The following is a 25,764-nucleotide window of genomic DNA, read 5'->3' on the forward strand; positions in this document are numbered from 1 at the left end:
TAATTTTTCTGAAGTAAAAATCCAATATTGTTACTATCATGTTTACAATCTTTCAATACCTTCAATCACTTTCAATGTAAAGTTTCATTTATTTATACCCTGCTATGTTCCAAAGATTTAAGGTAGCTTATGAAAATGCATGATAAACAGCTATGTAGAATATGTTAAAATAAAGAGTGAAAGGAAAAAAAAATAGGTGAAGATTGAAAACAGGATAAGAAACAAGAGCAAAATCATTAAGTTGGGGGAGGGAAGTTGCAAAACAGTAAGATCTGATTTGTCTTAAAAATAAATGTGTACAGAGAAAAATAACTTGAAGGATATTTACCAAATTATTAATCCAAATTTATCGCTAGGCAGGTGATTTTAATTTCCTTCTTTTAATTTACTATAACTGTACAAATTTCCTACATTGACAATATTGCTTTTGTTTCAAAAGGTTTAAGATGACTGAAATTAGGAAATGTAATAACTTATTACCACCCTCACAAGAGACACAATGATGGGTTTCACATAATACCAAACACCAAAGAGAAAGTACGTAAAAGCAATGCTATGAAAGAATAGATACTGGGAGGTTTGGGGAAGCAGTTGAAGCTGATGATGTGGCTTGACCTGAGGGTACATTTTAAAATACTGAGAGTCCTGGAGAAACTATTCTTCAAGCAATTTCTAAATGCTACTTTTTGTTTTTGGAAAAGATATGCTTTTTTTGGCGGGGGTGGTAAGGAAGATTGACCCTGAGCTAACATCTGTTGCCAATCTTCCTTCTTTTTTTTTCCTCCCCAAAGTCCCAGTACGTAGTTATATATCCTAGTTGTAAGTCATTCTAGTTCTTCTATGTGGGATGCCGCCACAACATGGCCTGATGAGCTGTGCATAGGTACGCGGCCAGGATCCAAACTGGTGAACCCCAAGCTGCTGAAGCGGAGCATGTGAACTTAATCACTTGGCCGTGGGGCCGGCCCCCTAAATACTACTTTCAGTTGAGCTTCTGGCAAATGCTGGTAGTAATGAATCCAAAGTTTGTCAAAGATAATGTTTACCTCTAAATCTATTTTAAGTTTTTTCCTCCTGGGTTTGTGCTAGAACTAAACTGTCTTTAATCACATTTTCTCCAGGCAGCCCTCAAACCATCTTGATATATTGAGGGTTATCCTAAGGTATACGTAACTTAGATTTGCTTCATAATGCAATGGACTCTTCTCTTCCACTCTGCCAATTGCTCTCTCTCTGAGAGTGGATTAGGAATACTGGTCTAGGTGACGTTTATCTAACCAGGGCTTCAGCAGTCATGCCTTGCACAGATGCAGGGAGCAAAGTTCCCATCACAATCTTTGTAAACGGCACCCCCTATGTGGTGCATGATGTGTGCAACCTTATACACCAGCCCGCTGTCTTACCCTCCAATACCTCTCAGTGGGCAGAGTATCAAATTATTACATACAAGGCCTAGAAAAGAGATAAAAATGCTGAGAGGAACACCACAGCTTTATTAAAAACATTCCCTATTAATTATAGCCAAAAGGTTCAGTAGCATAAATATTCCTGTTTGTGCTACATGTACGTAGTTTAGTGCTGGGATTAACAGGAGACTAGCATTCTTTGCTGGGCTGCGAAATGAATAAGAAGTACCCAAGACATCTATCCAGGATCAGCGCTTAAGAAGTGGTGAAACACGATTCAAATCCCTTTTTAGACTGGCTGAATTTCACTCTGCTGATTCTGAAAGGGATAAGAAAGACTCTTCAACACCACCCACAGTGCTTCCACACACCCAGCCTCTTCTGATTTTTTAATTCTTCCCTTCCTCTCTTCTTTTCACTGGCTAAGGAGACATGGCAGCTCCTGATTCCAGCACAGTCTTTGATTGGAATAAATAAAAAGAAGTGCTCAGCTTCAAATGTCCACTAGAGCTTTTTCTTAATCTAAACAATAAAGCACCAGATCTTTCAATAGTGGAAAGATGACTGCCACTAAAAATTACATATTTCACGAAATTCATTCACTAGAGTAAGATTTTACGATCTCTGGTTTCTTTTAGTCTGATATGAGAGAGGCGGTGAGAAATAAAAAATGTCACATTCCATCACCCAATCCTGGCAGTTGGGACGGAAAACTTACGTCTTGACTGGAGAGTCCAATCCATAAAGAAGAGTTATGACGGACCGCCTGCACAGTTAGGAACGCCTGCTGGTAAGGGTCTGTGATGCTCACCAGGCGCATGTTATCTTTCTGACACTCCCTTAGAGCATCGGACCAGGTCATAGTCTTCAGGATTATTTTGTACAGATTATCTAGATATTTCACAGTTTCTGAAGTATTCTGTATGGTCTGTCTGTCTTCAATTTCTGTGTGTAAAAGAAAAAAAGCCCACAAAAACCACTGACTCTGCAAGTCATGGGACATTTTTTCAAACTTCTCCCCATAATACTGTATTTTAGCTATTACTTATCTATTCATTTATTTTAGATTTGGCGTGGGAGAACTAGGTATGTCTTGCTAACACCTTAGGTAATATGTGTGAGCCACAACATTTGTTTTCTAAAATTAGAACAAAATTCTGTTTTAGCGGATATGTTTCAGGAAGGAGAAAAGCTATAAAAAAAAAGGAAGTTGCCATAGGATTACTATTTCAGATTGGTGTCAAATACCTCATTTGTTTGAACTGTTTCAACACAGGAAGGTGTTATGTATTCTCCTACAAAGTTTTCATCTGGGAGCGCTCCCATGAAAAAATGTACAAAACCACCCAAAAGAGGATATATTTGAATTATTGCTTTATAGAACTTCTCTGAATAAGGTAGTTACTAAAAAGTATGAGACAAATGAGTAAAGATTAATTTAGCAAAAACAAGTTCAGAAGTACATGGATTATCACTTGAGGTTCCTCATTACATGACAAAGTTGTTTTTTCAACAAAAAATCATTTGTTAGAAACTTACTGTGATCAATGAAAACAATTTAATACCTTTTTTTGTTTTTGTTTTTGCTGAGGAAGTTTCACCCTGAGCTAACATCCGTTGCCAATCTTCCTCTTTTTTTTGCTTGAAGAAAACTGGCCCTGAGCTAGCATCTAGCCAATCTTCCTCTATTTTGTATATGGGATGCTGCCATAGCATGGCTGTCAAGTGGTGTAGGTCCACACCTGGGATCTGAACCTGCGAACCTGGGCTGCTGAAGTGGAGTGGGCTGAACTTAACCACCATGCCACAGGGCCAGCCCAAATTTAATACCCTTTAAAAATATCTTTTTGGAAAGTTGATGATTCCTCTTTTTAAGTACACACTTTATTTTTATTTGGATTACAGGAAGGCATAGACAGTAATCCTTTACTAAAGCTTCATGTTCTTTTTTTTTCAGTTCTAAATTTAACTGTGAACGTTTACACCAGGCTCAATTAAAAACATTAAGTTTTCTCTCCTCCTTTTCCCATGGCAGAAAGTAAAACCTGAAAAATGTCAGAGTGGAAAGGAAAAGAAAATTCAACCGTAACTTACTACCTTAGACAACTCCGATTAAGAAATCCCATCTGATAGTAACTTCGATATTTACTTAAGTATGGCAATGAAATTTGAAAAAAATCACATTCCACTTGACATAATGTGACTTACTGAGCCAATATGGATTTAGCCACACTGAAATTTCAAGGAAGCAATATGATTATAAATTAACATTAATTCGCTTCTAAGATTTTTGTGAAAAAGTATTGTACACATCAACAGCGCAAAGTAGCATAGTTATCTAGATAATAATCCATACCTGAATATTTCTGACAGAGAGCCAGAGTGTGGTGTTCACTGCAGGAAGTAAAATTCCACGTCCCAGTATAAGGAGACTTTTGGAGATTGAGCATGAGAGCACAGTAGTAGGGGAAATCTTCTTCAAAAATCTAAAGAGAAAGGCAAATATGCACAAGCAATCGGGAAAGGAAAAGTCTGAAGATCCTAGCAAGAGAACTTTATATTCCAAATTGGATTTTCCCCCTGTAAGAAACTTCCATTAAGGAGCTGACCATGAAATCATTAAGAAAATCCTCATAAACTTTCAAAGCATGGAAAAAGGGCAATTAACTATAGAAATTATAAAACAAAATAGTCACCATATTGATAATATATCTTCAAAACAGATAAAGAAAAACTGTTAGAAATAAGATGAAAACACAATTATAGCAATATTTAATACACTGCTATCATTCTTGACATTTAGGTTGATTATTAATTCAACTTATTAGATGTTCATAAACTTTTTATAATGACAAACTGTGTACCACCCAACAGAGAACTCACCTTAAAGCTTTGATCCTATACTAGTCACTATAAAAACTTCCATAAATAAAAGTATCTATCTAGATTTCATTCTCTGACCACAAATCAATAATACTAGACATGAAAATTTATCAAAGTATATTGTCCCTATACTTTTCTGTATGTTTGAAACAAAGCACACTTAGAAAAATAAGAAAAGTAAGCTTATCCTAGGAGCTACAAATTAAAACACACACACATTCACTACTCAATAAACATTAAAGTAAAAACAAAATAAAATAATTACAGGACAGAATAATAAGAGAACTATTATAAGGGATATGAGTAAAACTTTATGTGGAGGCAAATGTGTATTATTAAATGTATTCTGTTTTTTAAAGAAAGATGAACTAAGAATTCAATGTAGGAGATGAGAAAATCAGCAAAAATATAACTCCAAGAAGAACAGGATAGAAAAATATAGTAGTATTTGTAGATATGTCTCAAGCAATAGGAGTAGAGGTTGGAGAAGAGGGAGGAGAAAGCAATAACATAGAGCAGTGTTTGTAAAAATCTAAATAAGAAAAAGGTAAAAACAACTGAAATAAGATAGGGAGATTTAAGAAGATAATAGCATACACAAATTTATTCTAATACATTTGAAAATCTAAATGAAACAGACAACTTTCTTGCAAAATACAAATTAACATAACTGCTATAAGGAGAAGTGGAAACACCAAAATGTACCAGTAACTTTACAGAAAATTGAAATTAATAATATCTCATTTTTAAAACTATAGGTCAGGTACTGTGCTAAAAGCTTTAAATGAATTATCTTATGTAATCCCCACATTGTATTGCAGGTACAAAAGCATCAGAAATTACAGACGAAAAATTGAGGCTTAAGCAAAGTTAAGTGAACTTCCAAAGGCACACTGAATGGCTGAATGGAATTCAAACCCAGACAGCCTGACCCTAGAGTTTAGGCCCTCAGCTATGCACCAAATCCCTGTATTATTAAAAAATCATCTCTGAAAAGGGTTCTAACATCACATGGTTTGCAGGTAGTTCCTTCAAACTCCCTGTCTTTAGGGAAAGATGATTCCCCAGGCTGAGTCATAATTTCACAACACAAAGGCAGAAAGTTACCCAGTTCATCTTATGAAGCTGACATGATCAGAAAAAAAACCTGACAATATGGCATAAAAATTTAACTCTCAAGAACAGAGATGAAAACATTCCCAAACAAAATTCTAACAATCTAACTCAGTAGAACAGTAAAATAATAATCTACTCTGAGCAGCTAGATTTTATGACAAGAAGATAAAGACAGTTTAATATACCAGTTATTAATGTATGATACCATATATCAATAGGCCTAATGGGAAAAACTAAACGACAATTTCAATACATGCTGGAAACAAGTTTTAGGAAATCCAGTACTTATTCCTGAATAAAAATTCTAAATAAGCTAGTTATAGAATGATATATCTTAAAGAGTCAACATCATATATAACAATGAAAGGCTGGAGACAGTCCCATTAAAGTCCAGATCAAGTCTAGAATGGTATTGATTACTCCTGGTATTGACTACGGTCCTGGAAGTCCCACCATATGTAATAAAGCATGAACTGGTATTTGCAAATTATGACTATCTCATTAGGAAACCCAAGAAAATTTAGTGAAAAACTTTGAGAAGAAATAAGAGCTTTTAGTAAGACAGATGCCTATGAAATAAATATATAAAAATCCCCAATCACTTTCCTACATATCAGTAAAAAAAATCAAGGGGCTGGCCTGGTGGTGCAGTGGTTAAGTTCCTGAGCTCTGCTTTGGTGGCCCAGGGTTCACTGGTTTGGATTCCAGGCACAGGTCTAGCAGCGATCATCAAGCCATGCTGTGGCAGCATCCCACATAAAATAGAAGAAGACTGGCACAGATGTTAGCTTAGGGCCAACCTTCCTCAAGCAAAAAGAGGAAGATTGGCAGCAGATGTTAGCTCAGGGCCAGTCTTCCTCACCAAGAAAAAAAAAAAGAAAAGAAAAGGAAAATCAAGAAAAAGCTGCCATTCTCAATGACGACAAGAAAGAAAACTCCTATAAAAACTTCACTGAGGGCTCTAAGGGAAGACTTGAATACATGGAGAGATGTATTATATATCATATTCCTGAATTGGAAAATTAATAAAAAGATGCCAGTTCTCCCTAGATTGTTGTCAAATTCTCATCAGAAGTTTTTTATTAAATTGTTTTAGCTGGAAATTGACTAAATAATTCTAGTGTGTCTGGAAGCATGGACAAGAATAGCTAAAAGTAGTTTTTGAAAGGCATATAATAAAGGATAACTAATCTTATTATATTTTTTAAAACATGGCAAAGTTATAATATTTACATCAGTCTAATAGCTGTATAAGAGTATACCTCGTACACACACACACACTTCATATATGATGAAGGAGGCATCCTATATTGCTTTTAACAAATGAAAGTGCATATGAAATAAATGACGGTAGACAATTGGCTAGGATTAGGGAAAAGGATTCAGTATTTATTGATAACATACACCTATACCATAGATGTATCATGCTGTCAGAAAAAAAAAAGGCAACCTATAAAACAAAACGAAGAAAATATAGGCATACATTTAACTAACATTTACGTGGTAGACTTTCTAACCTAAAATCAATGGAGGAAAAAAAGGAAATAAACACATTTGAACACACAACAAAAAAAATCAAAACTTATTTCTGTAATTGTTTTGGTATTCAGACCTAAAGAAAACACCTACAGAAATATTTGTAAGAAACACAGGCCAGCATATTAATATTTACATAACCATAAAATCAATAAGAAATACATTAAGGCTTTGATAAATTGGAAAAGAATAACAACATTCACACTTGATGAAATTCATATTATTATTGAATTTACAGAAATTTGTTTTCACTAGAAATCAGAGAAATATAAATGAAAATATGATATCATTTAAACTACCAAATTAGCAAGAATCTTAAAAAGATAATGCACTTCAGAAGCAATGTAGTAGAGAAGCTAAGAATGGTGCCTCTGCAGCCTCTTGGACCTGGATTTAAATGTCTACTCTGCACACATAGGCTGTGTGACTGCTGGCAAGTTATACGACTGTCTATGTCTCCACATTTTTAAGATAGGGGAGGAGTAACAGACTTTTTTACATCTTTTGTGCAGATTAAATGAAATAATGCATGTGATGCATTGGTAGACTGATCGACACATACTAGTTGCTCAACAAATGTTAGAAATTATTAATATACTAGTCTGGACAGAAGGGCAATCACAATAAATTGCTGACAAAAATACAAACTCATAAATCTTTCTGGAAAGTAATTTGGCGACCAGAGCTTTGTAACTACTTATATCTTTTGATCTGGCTATATGACTTCCAAAATCTATCTTAAGGAGGTTACTTGAAGTATAAGCAAAGATTAAAGCACTGTTTAGGATTACACAAAACTGGAAGCAACCTAAATATGAAGCATTGTTTAGGTAAATGATGGGGTATCTATTAAGAAATATTGTGCAACCATTACAATGCTTATCAGCTTCATCTTTTAATGGCATAAGAAACTACTTATAAAACTAAGAAAAGTAGAATACAACAGTGTACATATACTATGATCTTATCTATGTCAAGAAGATGCTGTATAGAAAAGCCCTACAAGAAAAAAACACTGAAATACTCATTGTGCTTTCCTAGATCAGGGTTCAAATATGGTTTGAGACTCATTTAGTAGGTCATGAAATCAATTAAGTGGATCTTGACTCACGTTTGTGATAATGAAATGGATAGGACAGGATAGGACACAGAAACTAGACTAGACTAGAGTGGAACAGAATAGAAAGAACTATCAGTGTGCTTGAGCTCTAAGGGTAAGTACTCTTTCCTGAAACTTTTGTTTCAATTCAATATTCTATTTATATCTATGTGCTCGGTGGTGATTTAAATGTATTTCTTACTATGGGTTATGGTTAAAAGTTTAAAAACTACCAGCCTAAGTGTAAGCAGGATAAGAGTCGATATTTTTCTTTACTGTATTTACTTTTCTATAACTTTCAAGTTTTCTATAATATCCAAACATTATTTTGATAGCTACTTTGTTTGCTGTTAGTGCCATGGAGTCGACTCAGACCCCTAGTGACCCTGTGTATAGCAGAGTGTAACCCTGCTCTATCTCCGTATGCCATCCTTTCATCTTCCAGCGCTCTATCAGACAATGCTCTGCTGCTATCCACAAGGTTTTCACAGCCAATTTTTTCAGAAGTGGTTGGCCAGGTCCTTCTTCCTAGTCTGTCTTAGTCTGGAAGCTCTGCTGTCTGTCTACTATGGTCCACCATGGGTGACCCTGCTTTTACGTGAAATACCAGCGGCATAGCTTTCAGCATTACAACAACATGTAGCTGCCACAGTACCACAACCGACAGATGGGCGGTGTGGTTCCTGGACCAGGAAATGAACCCGGGCTGCAGCAGTGAGAGCGCCAAATCTTAACCACTAGACCACTAGGGCTGGCCATTTACTTTGTACATAGCTACACGTGATTCAGAGTTCCCTTTGCCACCAATGTCAACCTTGAACAAAGTTACATTGCATCAGGAACATCAGCTGATTGCTGTCTAGGACATATTTTTGGAATTTGGCATAAAAGTTAATTGCTTAATCTCTGCCCTTTGTGAAAAACGTGGTTTGTATCTGGCAAATAGGGAGGACAGAAGGAATGGGCAGCAGTATCCTGGGATAGATAGTTATTGCTAATATGGTGCCTTCTTCCCTTCTATAGCTTCTTTACATTTAGCTCTTGGGGAAAAATGATCACTAATCACCAATTTTGTACTCTTTTTCTCAGGAGACTGAGGTTGACAGCCCCAAATCCCAAAATGTTAAGTAAAGCATTTCTATTTGCCTCTATTTCCAACTCACTACTTGATGGTTTTACATGGTTGTGAAATAAGTGCTACGGAATCTGATGCTAGTATGAAAACTAGGGCATCCACCTGTGGCTGTGGAGCTCCCGTTCTAACTGTTCTTCTTCCTGTGACAGCTTTATTGAGGTATAATTTATATACAGTAGAACTCACCCAGTTAAAGCACTCATTCCATAGTTTTTAGTATATTCATGGAGTTGTGCAACCATCACTCCCCATCAATATTAGGACATTTTCACTACTCAAAAAGAAAACCCCATGTCATTTAGCCATCACCTCCAATCCTTCCATCCTCCTTAGTCTTTGGCAACAACTAATCGACTTTCTATCTCTATAGATTTGCCTGTTCTGGATGTTTCATATAAATGGACTCATAAAATAGGCTCCTGTTTTTTTTTTTGTTTGTGAGGAAGATTGGCCCTGAGCTAACACCTGTTGCCAATCTTCTTATTTTTGCTTGAGGAAGATTGGCCCTGAGCTAACGTCTGTGCCCATCATCCTCTATTTTGTAAGTGGGTCGCTGGCACAGCATGGCTTGATAAGTGGTGTAGGTTTGTGCCCAGGATCTGAACCCATAAACCCAGGCTGCCAAAGTGGAGCACACTGAACTTAACTACTCCACCACTGGGCCAGCCCTAATAGGCCCTTGTTCTTAATCAAATAATTTATGAAAGACTCAGGTATTTCACAGAGCTACATAGATTACTGATTTAAAAAAACTTACATCTTTTGGTATTCTCAGCCTCCGACCAACCAATAATGGGTGAAAGTTACCATATGTCAGCTCTCTGTCATCTGTCCATTTGCTCATCCTTTCATAGGCAGTCCAGCGCAAACCAATCCATAAAGTAGCTTCCATACCCGGAAGCAAGGATGTAATAAAATCTGTTGGAAAGACATTTTTTTAGAAAGTATTTGACTTATTCAAATTAAAGATATACTAAAAATGTCAATGAATATCTCTTGCTTATTTAACTATCAGAATATAGTCTTTTACCTACTCTGTAAAAAAGTAGTTTAATAAGATTATTTTTATATGTTAATTCCCCACGGCCTCCCAAAACTAACTTGGCCCCAAATCAGAATAAAACACGTTTCCAAAACAGTTCTGCTACCTTGTTCTCTCTGGCTCAACACTGAAGGAAGGGTGCCACCATAGGAGTGACAGACGTCATTTGCTTGAGTAAATGTGAGAGACTTGCCTTTGAGCTTTAGAAAACACTGCAAATAAAGAACATATGTGAAGCATAAGATTCCAGACATGGGAAAGCTCACATAAGAAGTAAATGCCTTATCTTTTAGAGGGCTGCTAATTTTTGGTCTGTGAGACATGGAAACCTACAAAGGAGTATCATAAGAACGCAGATCTACACTCTCAATTTAAACAATTGAAGAATGGTCTTCAAATAATTTTTTTTTAAGTCTCTCATTTGTTGAGTGCTTCCTATGTGCTAAATAGTTCACATAGTATTATCTCATTTAATTCTCACAACAAATGGGGAAACTGAGGCACAGAGAAGTTAAGTAACTTTACCCATAAGTGAAATAGCCATACAATGGTATAGCCAGCATTTATACTCTGTTCCATCTGATTTCAAAGTCTGTACTCTTAATCATCACCTCCTCATATTAAAAAAAAACATTTTTAGAGTGATGTCAGCATCATGGCAGAGTGAGCTCTCCCAGTGAACTCCTCTCTCCACAATATAATGAAAAAGACATTCATATTCCAACAGAGGACATCCTTGCAATACAAAAGACGTCTGAGAGACCCATGCAACCATATGTCGGAAGGCGGAGGTGCTGGAGTTACCTGTGGAGAAGGTGGAACAGGGTAAGAGAAAGCATTACTCACTCCCCAAAAGACTGCAATTTGGGGATTGTGCATGGCCTCCGGGAGGGAGGGAAGGGGGAGAGGGCACCCATTCACGGGACATCAAAGATCCCCAAGGTTCCTCCCAGCCTCGAGGAAAGCCCCCATCAGGGTGAAACCTATTGCAGGGGGTGACTTCATCAAGTCAACACCCCAGGAGAGCAGACAGCAAGGGCAAAGAGAGAAAACCCTGAGAACATGCAGAAGAAAGCGCTCCTCCCTCCCACCCGCCCAGTGCTGGCTCCAGCACCAGGGATCCTGGCAGAACACAGTGGGCTCAGAATATGCGGCTCTTGATCCCCACCCAGTGGTAACTGCAGCCAAATAATACCACAATGCAAAAGAATAAAGCCACGCCCTCCAGCAGTATCAAAAATTATATTAAATCTCCAGACCAAAGGAAAAAGACAAGGACTCAGAAATCAATCCTGGGGCCAGCTCCGTGGCCGAGTGGTTAAGTTTGTGTCCTCCGCTGTGGCAGCCCAGGGTTCAGATCCTGGGTGCGGACATGGCACCGCTCATCAGGCCATGTTGAGGCGGCGTCCCACATCCTACAACTAGAAGGACCAGCAGCTAAGATATACAACTGTGTACGGGGGGGGGGGGGGGGGGGGCGTGGGGGGGTGGGGTTTGGGGAGATAAAGCAGGAAAAAAAGAAGAAGAAAGAAGAAAAGATTGGCAACAGTTGTTAGCCCAGGTGCCAATCCTTAAAAAAAAAATTAATTAAAAATAGATAAATAAATAAAAAATAATTTAAAAAAAAGAAATCAATCCTGAAGACAAAGAAATACGTAATCTAAATGACAATTCAAAACAGCTATCATCAAAAAACTCAATGAGTTAAAAAAGAATGTAGAGAAACAATTCAACAAGTTCAGGAGCTACTTCACAAAAGAGATTGAAACTATAAAGAAGAACCAATCAGAAATATTGGAGACGAAAGACACAACAGATGAAATAAAACAAAATATGGATTCCCTGAATGCTTGAGTGGATATCATCAAGGAGTGAACCAGTATAATTGAAGATAGACAGACTGAATTGCTCCAGATAGAGGAGGAGAGAGAACTGAGACTAAAAAGAAATGAAGAACGTCTCAAAGAAATATCTGACTCAGTTAGGAAATGCAACATAAGAATTATAGGTATTCAAGAGGGAGAAGAGAAAGAAAATGGGGCAGAAAGTCTGTTCAAAGAAATAATAGCAGAGAACTTTCCAAACCTGGGGAAGAAGATGGAAATCCACATGAAAGACGCTATCAGATCTCCTAAATATGTCAATGTGAAAAGACTGATTGCAAGGCATATAGTAGTGAAACTGGCAAAAGTGAATGATAAAGAAAAAATACTAAGGGCAGCAAGGCAGAAGAAAATAACCTACAAAGGAACCCCCATCAGGCTTTCAGAGGATTTCTCTGCAGAAGCCTTACAGGCTAGGAGAGACAGAAATGACATATTCAAGTCTTTGAAGGACAAAAAATTTCAGCCAAGAACACTCTACCTAGCGAAAATATCCCTCAGATATGATGGAGAAATATAAACTTTCCCAGATAGACAAAAGCTAAGGGAGTTCATACCCACAAGACCCTCCCGACCCTCCCGCCCCATGAAATCCTAAAGAAGGCCCTCATACCTGAAATAAAAAAGGGAGAAAGGGGTTTCAAAGCCTGGAGTAAAGAGATGAAAATCAGAAAATTGTAGAATTTTCAAATAAAAAGGCACAGAGTGGCAAGATGGATTAAAGAGCAAGACCCAACAATATGCTGCCTCCAGGAAGCACATCTTAGCTCCAATGACAAACACAGGCCCAGACTGAAGGGATGGAAGATGATACTCCAAGCTAATGGCAAACAAAAGAAAGCAGGTGTTGCAATACTTATATCAGACAAAGTAGACTTCATGATAAGGCATGTAAAGAGAGACAAAGAGGGACAGTATATAATGATCAAAGGGACACTCCACCAAGAAGACATAACACTTATAAATATCTATGCACCCAACACTGGAGCACCAAAGTTCATAAAGCAACTATTAACAAACCTAAAAGGAGATATTAATAATAACACAATAATAGTAGGGGACCTCAACACTCTAGTCACATCAATGGATAGATCATCTGGACAGAAAGTCAACAGGGACACAGTGGAATTAAATGAAAAGCTAGACTAGTTGGATTTAATCAATATATATAGAACACTCCATCCAAAAACAGCAGAATACACCTTCCATGTGGAATTCCATCCAGAATTCTTCTCAAGTGTGCATGTAACATACTCAAGGATAGGCTGTATGTTGGGAAACAAGGCAAGCCTCAATAAGTTTAAGAAGATTGAAATAATAACAAACATCTTTTCTGAACACAACACTATGAAGCTAGAAATTAGTTACAAGAAAAAAGCTGAGAAAGGGACAAAGATGGGGAGACTAAACAACATGCTATTGAACAACCAATGTATCATTGAAGAAACTGAAGGAGAAATCAAAAAATATCTGGAGATGAATGAAAATGAAAACACACCATACCAACTCATATAGGATGTAGCACAAGTGGTACTAAGAGGGAAATTCATCACAATACAGGCTCACCTTAACAAACAAGAAAAATCCCAAATAAGCAATCTCAAACTACACCTAACTGAATTAGAAAAAGAAGAACAAACAAAGCCCAAAGTCAGCAGAGGGAGAGAAATAATAAAAAATCAGAGCAGAAATAAACACTATTGAAACAAAAAAGGCAGTAGAAAGGATCAATGAAACAAAGAGCTGGTTCTTTGAGAAGATAAACAAAATTGACAAATCCCTAGCCAGACTTACAAAGAAGAGAGAAAGCTCAGATAAATAAAATTAGAAATGAAAGAGAAGACATTATAACAGATACCACAGAAATACAAAGGATTATAAGAGAATACTATGAAAAGCTATATGCCAACAAACTGGACAATCCAGAAGAAATGGATAAATTCTTAGCCTCTTACAACCTCCCAAAGCTGAATCAAGAAGAAATGGATAATCTGAATAGACCAATCACAAGTAAAGAGATTAAAACAATAAAAATCAAAAGCATTCCAAAAAATAAAAGCCCAGGACCAGACGGTTTCCCTGGAGAAGTCCACCAAACATTCAAAGAGGATTTAATACCTATCCTCGAGCTATTCCAAAAAATTTGGGAAGATGGAATGCTTCCTAACACATTCTATGAAGCCAACATTTTCTGCTCTGATACCAAAGCCTGACAAGGACAACATGAAAAAGGAAAACTACAGGCCTATACTGCTGATGAACATAGATGCAAAAATCCTCAACAAAATATTGGCAACCCAAATACAGCAATACATCAAAAAGATCATACATCATGATCAAGTGGAATTTATAGCAGGGACTCAGGGATGGTTTGACATCCATAAATCAATCAATGTGATACACCACATTAACAAAATGAGGAATAAAAACCACAAGATCATGTCAATAGATGCAGAGAAAGCATTTGACAAGATCCAACAGTCATTTATGATACAAACTCTTAACAAAATGGGGATAGAAGGAAATTACCTCAACATAATAAAGGCTGTATATGACGAACCCACAGCCAACATTATACTCAATGGGGAAAAACTGAAAGCCATCTTTCTCCAAACAGGAACAAGACACAGGTGCCCACTATCACCACTCTTATTCAACATAGTACTGGAGATTTTGGCCAGAGCAATTAGGCAGGAAAAAGAAATAAAAGAAATCCAAAGAGGAAATGAAGAAATTAAACTCTCACTGTTTGCAGATGATGTGATCTTATATATTGACAACCCTAAAGAATCCATTGGAAAATTACTAGAAATAATCAACAACTAGAGTAAAGTTTTAGGGTACAAAATCAACTTACAGAAATCAGTTGCATTTCTATACTCCAATAATGAACTCATAGAAAGAGAACTCAAGAATACAATTCCACTTACAATTGCAACAAAAAGAATAAAATATCTAGGAATAAATTTAACCAAGGAGGTGAAGGACTTAGACAATGAAAACTATAAGACATTATAGAAAGGAATAGATGATGACATAAAGAGATGGAAAGAGATTCCATGCACATGGATCAGAAGAATAAACATAGTTAAAATGTCCATACTACCCAAAGCAATCTACAGATTCAATGCAATCCCAATCAGAATCCCAATGACCTTCTTCACGGAAATAGAACAAAGAATCCTAAAATTCATATGGGACAACCAAAGACTCCGAATTGCTAAAGCAATCCTGAGAAAAAAAAAGAACAAAGCTGGAGGCATCAAAATCTCTGACTTCAAAATGTACTACAAAGCCATAGTAATCAAAACAGCATGGTACTGGTACAAAAACAGGCATACAGATCAAGAACAGTGGAATAGAACGGAAAGCCCAGAAATAAAACCACACATCTACAGACAGCTAATCTTCGACAAAGGTGCCAAGAACATGCAATGGAGAAAAGATAGTCTCTTCAATAAATGGTGTTGGGAAAACTGGACAGCCACATGCAAAAGAATGAAAGTAGACTATTATCTCACACCATATCCAAAAATAAACTCAAAATGGATCAAAGACTTGAAGATAAGTCCTGAAACCATAAAACTTCTGGAAGATAATATAGGTAGTACACTCTGTGACTCTGAACTTAAAGGATCTTTTCAAATACAATGTCTTCTCAGACAAGGGAAACAAAAGAAAAAATAAACAAGTGGGACTTCATCAGACTAAAGAGCTTCTGCATGGCAAAAGGAACTAGGATCAAAACAAAAAGACAACCCACCAATTGGGAGAAAATATTTGCAAATCATATATCTTTCAAGGGGTTAATCCCCATAATATATAAGGAACTCACACAACTGAACAACAAAACAACAAACAGCCAGATCAAAAAACGGGCAGAGGACATGAACAGACATTTTTCCAAAGAATATATACAGGTGGCCAATGAAAACATGTTCAACATCACTAACCATCAGGGAAATGCAAATCAAAACTACACTAAGATACCACCTTACGCCTCTTAAAACGGCTATAACCACTAAGACTAAAAATAACAAATATTGGAGAGGTTGTAGAGAAGGAGGAACCCTCATAAACCGCTGGCGGGAATGCGAACTGGTGCAGCCATTATGGAAAACAGCATGGAGATTCCTCAGAAAACTAAAAATAGAAATACCATATGACCCAGCTATCCTACTACTGGGTATCTACCCAAACAACTTGAAGTCAACAATCCAAAGTAACATATGCACCCCTATGTTCGTTGCAGCACTATTCTCAATAGCCAAGATGCAGAAACAATCCAAGTGCCCATTGACCGACAATTGGATAAAGAAGATGTGGTATATATATAGAATAGAATACTACTCAGCCGTAAAAAAAGACAAAACCATCCCATTTGCAACAACATGGATGGACCCGGAGGGTGTGATGTTAAGCGAAATAAACCAGACTGAGAAAGACAAACACCAGATGATTTTACCCATATGTGGAAGAAAAACAAGCACATGGACAAAGAGATCAGTTCGGTGGTTACCAGGGGAAGGGGGGTGGGGAGTGGGCACAGGGGGTGAAAAGGAGCACTTTCATGGGAACGGACAAGAAATAATGTACAGCTGAAACTTCACAATGATGTAAACTATTACAAACTCAATAAAAAAATAAATTTTTTTTAAAAACCACATTTTTAAAGAAATTATCTCCTTGTCTTTCGGCAGAATATTTTAATTCAAATTTACATCAACCATGTAAATTACTTTGGTCCCAGTACTTTGGGGAACAAAAAAGATTGTCTTAATTTTAAAAAGCCAAAATATACTCCGAATATTATAACTTTACTGCAGATTGCTTTCAGCTGTCAGACACATCTCTTCCTTTTTCTTTTTGATATTATGACCATGTTAGTGTAGAGTGGTATGTCCCAAAGTGTGTTTCTTGAAACATTCTATAAAATGTTTTTTTCAGCCTACTTACAGACTTGAATGGCCAATGATATATGCCTTTGGATGGCTTCTAGAAAAGACTCTAGAGAGAACACTCTGAATTTGACCTTGGCAGCCTTATGTTAAAAATGGTGGAAGAGATGGGTGGCCTGGTGGCATAGTGGTTGAGTTCATGCACTCTGCTTCAGCGGCCAAGAGTTTGCAGGTTAGGATCCCCAGGCAGGGACCTACACACCGCTCATCAAGCCATGCTGTGGCAACGTCCCATATACTTTAAAATAGAGGAAGACTGGCACAGATGTTAGCTCAGGGACAATCATCCTCACTAAAAAAAAAATGCAGAAGAGAAAAACAAAAGGAGCCTGGTTTCAGGGCCAGCCTGATGGCGTAGCCGTTAAGTTCACGCGCTCCACTTCAGTGGCCTGGGGTTTGCCAGTTTGGATCCCAGGCATGGACCTGGCATTGCCCGTCAAGCCATGCTGTGTCAGGTGTCCCACATATAAAATAGAGGGAGATGGGCACAGATGCTAGCTCAGGGCCAATCTTCCTCAGCAGAAAGAGGAGGAATGCGGTGGATGTTAGCTCAGGGCGAGTCTTCCTCAAAAAAAAGGAGTCTGGTTTCAAAGACATCATGAAGCTTCCACACCAACTACAACCTGCTTACCTTCAAACTTCTTTTATGTGAGAGAATAAATGCTTTAACATACTCTAGCATTCTCTCTTTTTAGCAGCCAAATGCATTTCCTAAGAGAGACATATACCACCATGGATTATGCCCCTCAAAGAGGCAGACATAGAAAGCAGCACTTCCCAAACCTATTTAATCATAAACCCCCCTTTGAAGGCAAGATCACTGATTAACACTTTGTTAGCATACATGTAGTTCCCAAAAAGTAGTTTGGGAAATGCTGGTCTAATTTGATTGGTAGATGCTGCTTGGATGTTTTCCTTCGGGGGAAAATTTATCAGGCAGAAATTAAGTCAGTTTCCTACATGCCATAGAGACAGTCCTGACCATTCAATGTATCACTATCCATTGACAGATCAACTTCAGCGACAGAAGTGTTAGTACTGATAGAATAGGAACGCAGTACTTGGACAGACCTGTAGGCATGACTAACTTGAAAGATAACTCGGTTTCCGGCAGTGTAGAGAATCAGGTGAGATGCTGAGATATGCAGAGGCTATCTTAGTCAAGTTATTTGATGGGTTGTCCTTCTGCCACAGGCCATACAACCATCATAAAAGCAATCATTATTTGCATAAAGCAGCAATTCTCTTTTTACCTTATTCTGAAAAGGAGTCCAATCCCCAGAGCATTGTACTTTAGCTGCAGAGTCTGGACTATATTTCTCTAATGAAGATACATTATATTTTTCACAGACGAAGGGCAACTTGATACTACAGTCTGCTGGTTTATTTAAGTCTGAGAAATGAAAAGCAGGATTACTGTGGTGAGAATTTTCCATTCAGCACACTTTAAAAAACAATCCCCTAGTAAAGAAAGTCTCGTTAAGTCAGTCTTTCCCAAATGGTTAAAATATATTCCTTTTCTTCCCTAGCCATTTTTGTCTTCTATTATTATTCGTATCAGTAGGTTATAGCACACCAAAATTGGGTATAAAAATGCACACATGTGATGTAATGACCACTGTTTCCATAGTTCCTGATGGCAGGAAGTAAGAAGAAAGCCGAAGAAGGCTAATGAGGGGAAAAGGACCTAAACTGTATTTAGAACTCTGCCTGTTCATCTGTGCAAATTTGTCTGTATGCTTATCAGTTACGAAAGTGGCAAGTTTATTTCTTAAGTAACCACTTTAGGATAAAGGAAGTCAAAATATTCACAGTGAAAAGCACCTTTATTTGCATTTGGAATTTGAGCTATTGTCATTAGCAATAAATCAGAATAAGATAAAGCTACCGAACATATAACGCAAAGGAAAACAAGATTAAGCTATAATTGAACCTGAAGCTCATATACTACATAGTCAACACGAAAGGATTCGGAATTTACTTTACCGCTAAACCAACTCCTGGCAGACAAGTACAAGCATTCCTCCCCAAAGGTTATAGGGATGTGACGCCATGGATATCGTGAGCTGAAAGAAAATGAGAGATTCGACAATTCGTAATGTACTTACATGTCCCAGTCTGTTTTTTACTGTAAGTAATTTGAATTCTAAATTTAACGTTATGTCATTTTCTTGACGCTAACATGCAAAAGACTTGGTTTTGCTAGTCTAGGCAGTATATGGCTTAACATTCAAAACGAATTATAAATAGAAATCCACTTGGTAAAAGGGAATTTTGGACTGCTTCTTTTAAATGATAACTTTACAAAGGCAGCGTCAATGATGTCACATACTATAAAAAACGACGATTTGTTGGCTGCTCACTTCTCACCCACCACTTCTGTTCATCACCAGATATCTGAAAAACAAACCAAACACCCATCCTTACATGTGCTGAATTTTCTAGAACGGGTTTTATTTAAATACCCTGTCCTACCATAACCACAAACCACCACAATTTCCAGGCATTCCATTACTTTGGTCTCTAAAGTATACAAACCAGGTAAAGAAGTTTGAAAAGTAGTTTGAAAACTGTTTGTATATTCTCAGGCCCTATTTTACGTCCAGAAAATATGGTCACAATAATGTATGTCCCTGCATACATTCTTGGGACATACAGTGTCCTATTGCAACTAAGTATAAATTTTAAAAGATACGTTATTTTTCCTCCAAAAAGCTATTTTGCAAAGTTAGATATTAGTAGAAACAGAAACTCAAGTTAACTATAAAGCTAACTTCTAGTAAAAAGTATGACAAGGAATTAAAATGATTTATATTATCTATTGATGCTCATCTTATAAATTGACATTTATAACTAATTGTAAATACTCTAAAACATTAAGCAACTCTATTTAACTGTTCTAACTTGAAATAACGAATTTGGATGTCAGTGAGCAAATTTTACTTTAGAGGACCATTTAACTTTTGTAGATTTTTAAAATATTTTTTAATGGAATAAATATAAGAAAAACATTAAAAAATATATTCTTTTACATTACATTTGCTATTTTGTTTTTGACGGCTCTTAGTCCTACAAAAGATGTCACAGTAGCCAGAGAACTGTGATTGCTAGCACAATACAGGACGGCTTCTTCGTAGTTTAAATGAGGATCAGCAACAAACCAATATTCACTCCCTTCTACTATAACTGGTGGCCCATGAATTCCCGCACGCTCTAAAGAGGAAGAAGATGAGAGTTATGACTATGCAAACTAAACTGTACCCTCTAAACACGGACTAACGTTCCAAATTATTTATAAATAGTAATTTACTAATAGTAATAGTAATCCATTTAGATTAGTAGTTCTCTCTGGTCAGGGCAGTGCTGCCTGGAAGAAACCAAGGATTCCTGAGCCAGTGAGTGACTCTGACATCCTCCTGAACTCACAGAGAAGGACAAACCCAGCCTCATAGCCTCATCCCAAACCAGCCAATCACCTTCCCCGCCTGGAGGCATTTCATCTCATTTGAAGATGTGATAGAGAAGAAGCTGGCACTTAGGCCTGGGCTTAAATAATTAACAAAATACATCCCTGAAAAGGCAAAAGCAGCTTTGGCTAAATTTTAGTTTTCTTAACTCACCTGGATTGTACCAGTCTGGTGTTTTTGGCGAACGGCCTGTAAAAGGAAGAAAATAAGTGGCTTAAGTTTAGTATCCAATTACAGATCACGGCATATCCTAAGTAGGGCCTTTTACGTAACCCAGAAGACTTGCACCATTGTTGAAGCTTGTCCATTTCTGGCCAAATCATTTCCCTTCATGTTACAATCACTTCAGTTTGAATTTTGTGGGGCCTATGCTTAAAGTTGTTTTAGCAGCAACCAAAAAGGCAGATCTGTTAAATATTAATAAAGTATTACTAGCAGTTCTCTACCTTGTATCATGGAAGTCACAAAGGAAGACCAGATGGATAAAATATAGCTAATAATTAAATAGTACAAATAAGTAAATGATGATAATATATACATTACATAGAAGCACTAAGGAATATGCACCAGAATTATCATCATTGTCGGATGTGGTTATTCAGGAATCACATCTCCATCTAATGGAATTTGAGTAATTGCTCTGTAAACCCAGGTTGGTAGAGTTTACTGTGTCCCAGGATATCCTTGGAAACAATGTACAATGATCCAGTACCGAACTTTTTGAGAAGGCGAGAGACACAACTGAGAGAAGAATAAAAATCAGGGGCCCGCCCGGTGGCGTAGTGGTTAAGTTCACACATTCTGCTTCGTTCGGTGGCCTGGGGTTTGCCAGTTCGGATCCTGGGTGCGGACCTATGAAACGCTTATAAAGTCATGCTGTGGTAGGCGTCCCACATATAAAGTAGAGGAAGATGGGCACAGATGTTAGCTCAGGGCCAGTCTTCCTCAGCAAAAAGAGGAGGATTGGTGGCAGATGTTGGCTCAGGGCTAATCCTACTCAAAAAAAAAAAAAAAAAAAGAGGAAATACAGCACTTAAGAAGAATCATGGGCTTTGAGGTTGGGTGGGTCAGTGTTCCAATGCCCTCAGACACTTTGCTGCTGCAGTACTTTGGATAGTTGCTTAATTCCTTGAGCCTTAACTTTCTATTCTGTAAAAACAAGACTCTACTACCTAACTCACAAAGACAGTTTGAAGATCAGGTAAGATGCCCCTATGGAAGCACCCAGCACAGGTGCAGGCACAGAGCAGTTCTTCCCAGGACACTAGTTGCTTTCCTTTTCCTTTTCATTCTGGCCGTAGGTTACACTGGTTTCAAGTCAAAGATGTAATATGACGAATCTTGGAAATTAGAATGTAAAACAGGTGGTTTTAATTTTACTGTTGAATCAGGGCCTGATGCATGGGAAGACCCTACTCAGAGAACTGCGTACATATACAGTATCCTTGGTTTCTCCGTCTGAGGCAGTTCTCTGCATATTGGATACTGTCCATAAACAATCCTGCAAATCAGTTAAAAATATACATAGTTTCTTATTTGTAATCTTGTCAAAGACTTCTGTCTATTTGTGTGTTGGAGGAAGCTATGTCTAACCTTCAAATTTCTCTAAATTAGTGAGAAAAGCAGAACACAAGGTGTTTTTTACACTAGATTACAAATATGTGTGTACAAGGTATCAAGAAATATAATATAAAAAACTTTTTGTTTGGGTAGTGGCATTAAAGGTAATCTTCCTAAAAACATTTTTATGAGCCCTATTTTTGATACTGTTTTCTCAATTAAAACAAGAACACAGTCATGCCTTGCTTAACAATGAGGATACATCTGAGAAACGCGTCACTAGGCAATTTCATTGTGTGAACATCATAGAGTGTACTTACACAAACCTAGATGGTGTAGCCTACTACACACCTAGGCTATATGGTGCTAATCTTATGGGACCCCTGTCATATATGCGGTCCACTGTTGACCGAAACATCGTTATGCAGTGCATGACTGTATTTAAAAAGGATATAGATCTATAGAGGTTATGGCTATTTAAAATTTTTACATTGTCAGAATATCCCTTCTAGAGAAGCAGAGTCTAATTAGAACCAGCTGGATCAGGTAATCAATAGTCAAGAGGTAGAGAAAAGGTATGATAATTTAGGCTATTGAAGAGGTAAACTGCTTTAAGAAAATGCAAAAATACAGATTAATATAGAGTGTCAAGTTGAGCAGACTTTGTTTGGCTGCTCTAACACCCAAGAAAAGATCAAAGCAGGTGAATGTAACACATGTAATTTAGAAATTCAGGCACTATCAAAGAAGAGTTAACCTTTAAACTCTGGATCAAACAATCATTAATTGCTTCAAATGATCGTGAATAGGCTGAGACAGGAAGTTCTTTAGTTTTTAATTTTGTTTCTGCATGGGGAAAGCAGGGATGCAATTATTTAGAAGATTTATTTATTTGGTTAATTGATTTATATTTGCTAAGTTAGTTAATTCCCTTCTCTTTTGTTTAAAATAAAAATATATAAAAAAGAAAAAAGGTGGGCCAGCCCAATGACATAGTGGTTAAGTTTGCACACTCCGCTTCAGCAGCCTGGGGTTCACAGGTTGGGGTCCAGGGTGTGGACTTGTCAAGCCATGCTTTGGCAGCATCCCACATAAAATAGAGGAAGATTGGCACAGATGTTAGCTCAGCAACAGTCTTCCTCAAGCAAAAAGAGGAAGACTGGCAACAGATGTTTGCTCAGGGCCAATCTTCCATACCAAAAAAAAAAAAAAAAAAAGAAAGAAAGAAAAGAAAAGAATAAAGGAAACCACATACTCTTTGTAATGTTTCCTGTGTTTACTGGTTTGTCATTTCTAAGGTTGCTCTGGTGTAAACTCTTGGATCTGCCCCACCACTCAAACAGGAGGCAGCAGGTAGCAGCTACCATGTGGGCATTATTGGAGGGAGCAATGACACTCTCTGTGGCATGCTAACAAATGCCAAAGACTAATGGGAGCGTCACCACTAATGCTTCAAACCAGAGACATTGTCCAAATTAATTATATATATTATTTACTTTTCCATCTGTGTGAAGGGTATACAAACTGATTTTCCTTTGTTTCTCCCTCAGGTTTTATCAAATAATCAGGAATAATTCAAGTACAATTTCTCCTTTGGAAAACCCCATCAACACACACACACACAATCCCCTTTTTATTAATGGCCTGCCAATTTGCCTTTGCGCAAGAGACTTGCCAGTTACTGTATCAGATGTCACATTGAAGCTTTTTTAAAGGCCTTTTTTAAGGAAAAAGAACAATTAGAAGAACTATCTTCTAATACTAGTTCCACGATGTAACCTTCAGGTTCTTTGAGAACTTGTAGGAGGATATACCTTTAGTTTCCATGATCTGTTTACATTCAGTTCAGAAATTCATTTTAGAGTTTTCTGTGCATTTACCACTAATTAATTTAACATATTCAATAAAAATTATTTAAAAACAATTTGGGAGTAATCTCAACATTTTCCTTAATATTTCTTTAACATTTCCCTAGTAAAAAGCTAAGTAAAAGGAAATCTATTTATTTTCTCTCCTTTTTGTCACCAAAGCCTCTACTATCAAGCTAACTGGTTTCCCGAATTGGAATTTGAATTCCATAAACTATCAGCAGTTTTGGAGTTCATTGAAAATTGCTTCTACATTTTACAGGGACCTGCCAAATTTTGATTTCTTGACTCTTGTCACATGCTTCCCAAGCTTATCTTCATTTTGCATCAATATAAAAATTAAAATGATTTCATCTGCTATATGTCTTCTTTTACTTGAAATAATCTTTCATTCCAAAATCTAATCTCTCTAAATTAGCCTTAAATTTTATCTTCCATACAAACACTTTCATGATCCAAGAGGAAGGTACCATCTTATTCCAATAACCCAGCCTTCTGCTAGGGGTAGGAGTCAGGCAGGATAAAGCTTAATACATTAACTGCACCTTCCTAGGCTTTTTAAAATTATAATTATAGACAAAATGCTCTCTTAGGTACTTTTGGTTCGGCATTCACAGTGTTCACATGAGAAGACTGTGAAAAGGAATAACTGCCACTTACCTTTTGGAATCTGGCACAGCCATTCAAGTTTCGCATCACAAGCAAAAGGCCTTAAATAAATAAATTCCCTGTCCTCATGGTAAAACCAGCTTCTTCGCCATGGGTTATGAACGACCTAAAGAAGGAAGAGGATTGCAAAATATTTTGATGTTGATGCAGCCCTTATAAAACACTAAACTTTAAGCCCTGTGGTCTTTAACTCTATTTTAGCTCTAGCACCTAAGATATTTGTTTATTGAATGAACACACGAATAAACACAGTGTTTAAACAGGAAGAGCCTAAGAAAGAGCCTTCAAAGGGCTGATAAAGGGAATATAAGGTCATGTTTACGTCCAAATGAAAATTATCAGGTTTTTTGTTTTTGTTTTTGTTGATACAAAACTGTAGGATCTCACACCTTTAAATTTGGGAAAGATCAAGCTAGAAAAGAATATTTACTTCAGTGGTTTCCAAACACTAGGCTGTTATTAAAGCAGATCCATAAAAAAGTGATATAAAGGTCTGGCACCAGGAGCCCACATTCCTTCTTTGGTGTGGCTCTGCATTGTTAGGATGTTATCCTCCTCCACGTGGTCCAAGGTGGTTCTCTAAAAATTTCAATCAGCAAGGAAGAGAGAAAGGAGAGGGGAGGGCACGATCTGGGAGGAGCATCCATCACTTTTTGGACTGTTTTCTCTTAAGGCCAAGATTCTGGTGGGTACTGTGGCAGGTGAGGTAAGATTCTCCTTGCAGATCACTGCCCTGGCTGGCCTAGTTCCTGTTGCACGCTGCACCAGTGTTTCCTCTATTTAGTTTTTTCGTAGATTTTCAAATCTCTTCACACATGGGGACTCTACTTACATAGACATAGTATAGTTTATTGCATCAATGTTCTGGAAACTTCACAAGCTTCTCTGAAGTTTTCGCCTTTCCATATGTTAAACTGGGAATTCTACAAAAATGGTATGATACTATACACTTTATTACTAGAAGTTACTTTGTAAACAGTGCTTTCCAATGGCCTCTCAGTTCTTTGTCTCAACCTTCCTGTAACACTTCTGGTCAACCACCTTCTTGAATCTCTTTCTTGGACTTACAGAGCAAAGATATTATCTATATGTCTCTTCCTTCCACATCTTCTTACATTTTACAATTGGCAATTCCCCCAAAT

General features: G+C 37.3%; 1 protein-coding gene across 3 annotated transcripts in view; it reads right to left on the bottom strand.

The window, feature by feature from the left end:
* Positions 1-25,764, bottom strand: part of LY75 (lymphocyte antigen 75) — a 130,158-nt gene that overhangs the window by 60,508 nt on the left and 43,886 nt on the right. For all 3 annotated transcript variants that reach the window (XM_008513704.2, XM_008513703.2, XM_070580021.1), the window contains exons 16-25: positions 24,614-24,728; positions 20,679-20,714; positions 20,096-20,271; positions 19,391-19,455; positions 19,045-19,124; positions 18,312-18,451; positions 10,324-10,429; positions 9,933-10,093; positions 3,763-3,892; positions 2,125-2,351 (exon numbers count right to left, since the gene is read on the bottom strand). In XM_008513704.2, coding sequence (XP_008511926.1) covers positions 2,125-2,351; positions 3,763-3,892; positions 9,933-10,093; positions 10,324-10,429; positions 18,312-18,451; positions 19,045-19,124; positions 19,391-19,455; positions 20,096-20,271; positions 20,679-20,714; positions 24,614-24,728 — 1,236 coding nt within the window. The remainder of the gene's footprint in view (positions 1-2,124; positions 2,352-3,762; positions 3,893-9,932; positions 10,094-10,323; positions 10,430-18,311; positions 18,452-19,044; positions 19,125-19,390; positions 19,456-20,095; positions 20,272-20,678; positions 20,715-24,613; positions 24,729-25,764) is intronic.

This window comes from Equus przewalskii, chromosome 17, assembly GCF_037783145.1.
Source record: "Equus przewalskii isolate Varuska chromosome 17, EquPr2, whole genome shotgun sequence".
Lineage (NCBI taxonomy): Eukaryota > Metazoa > Chordata > Mammalia > Perissodactyla > Equidae > Equus > Equus przewalskii.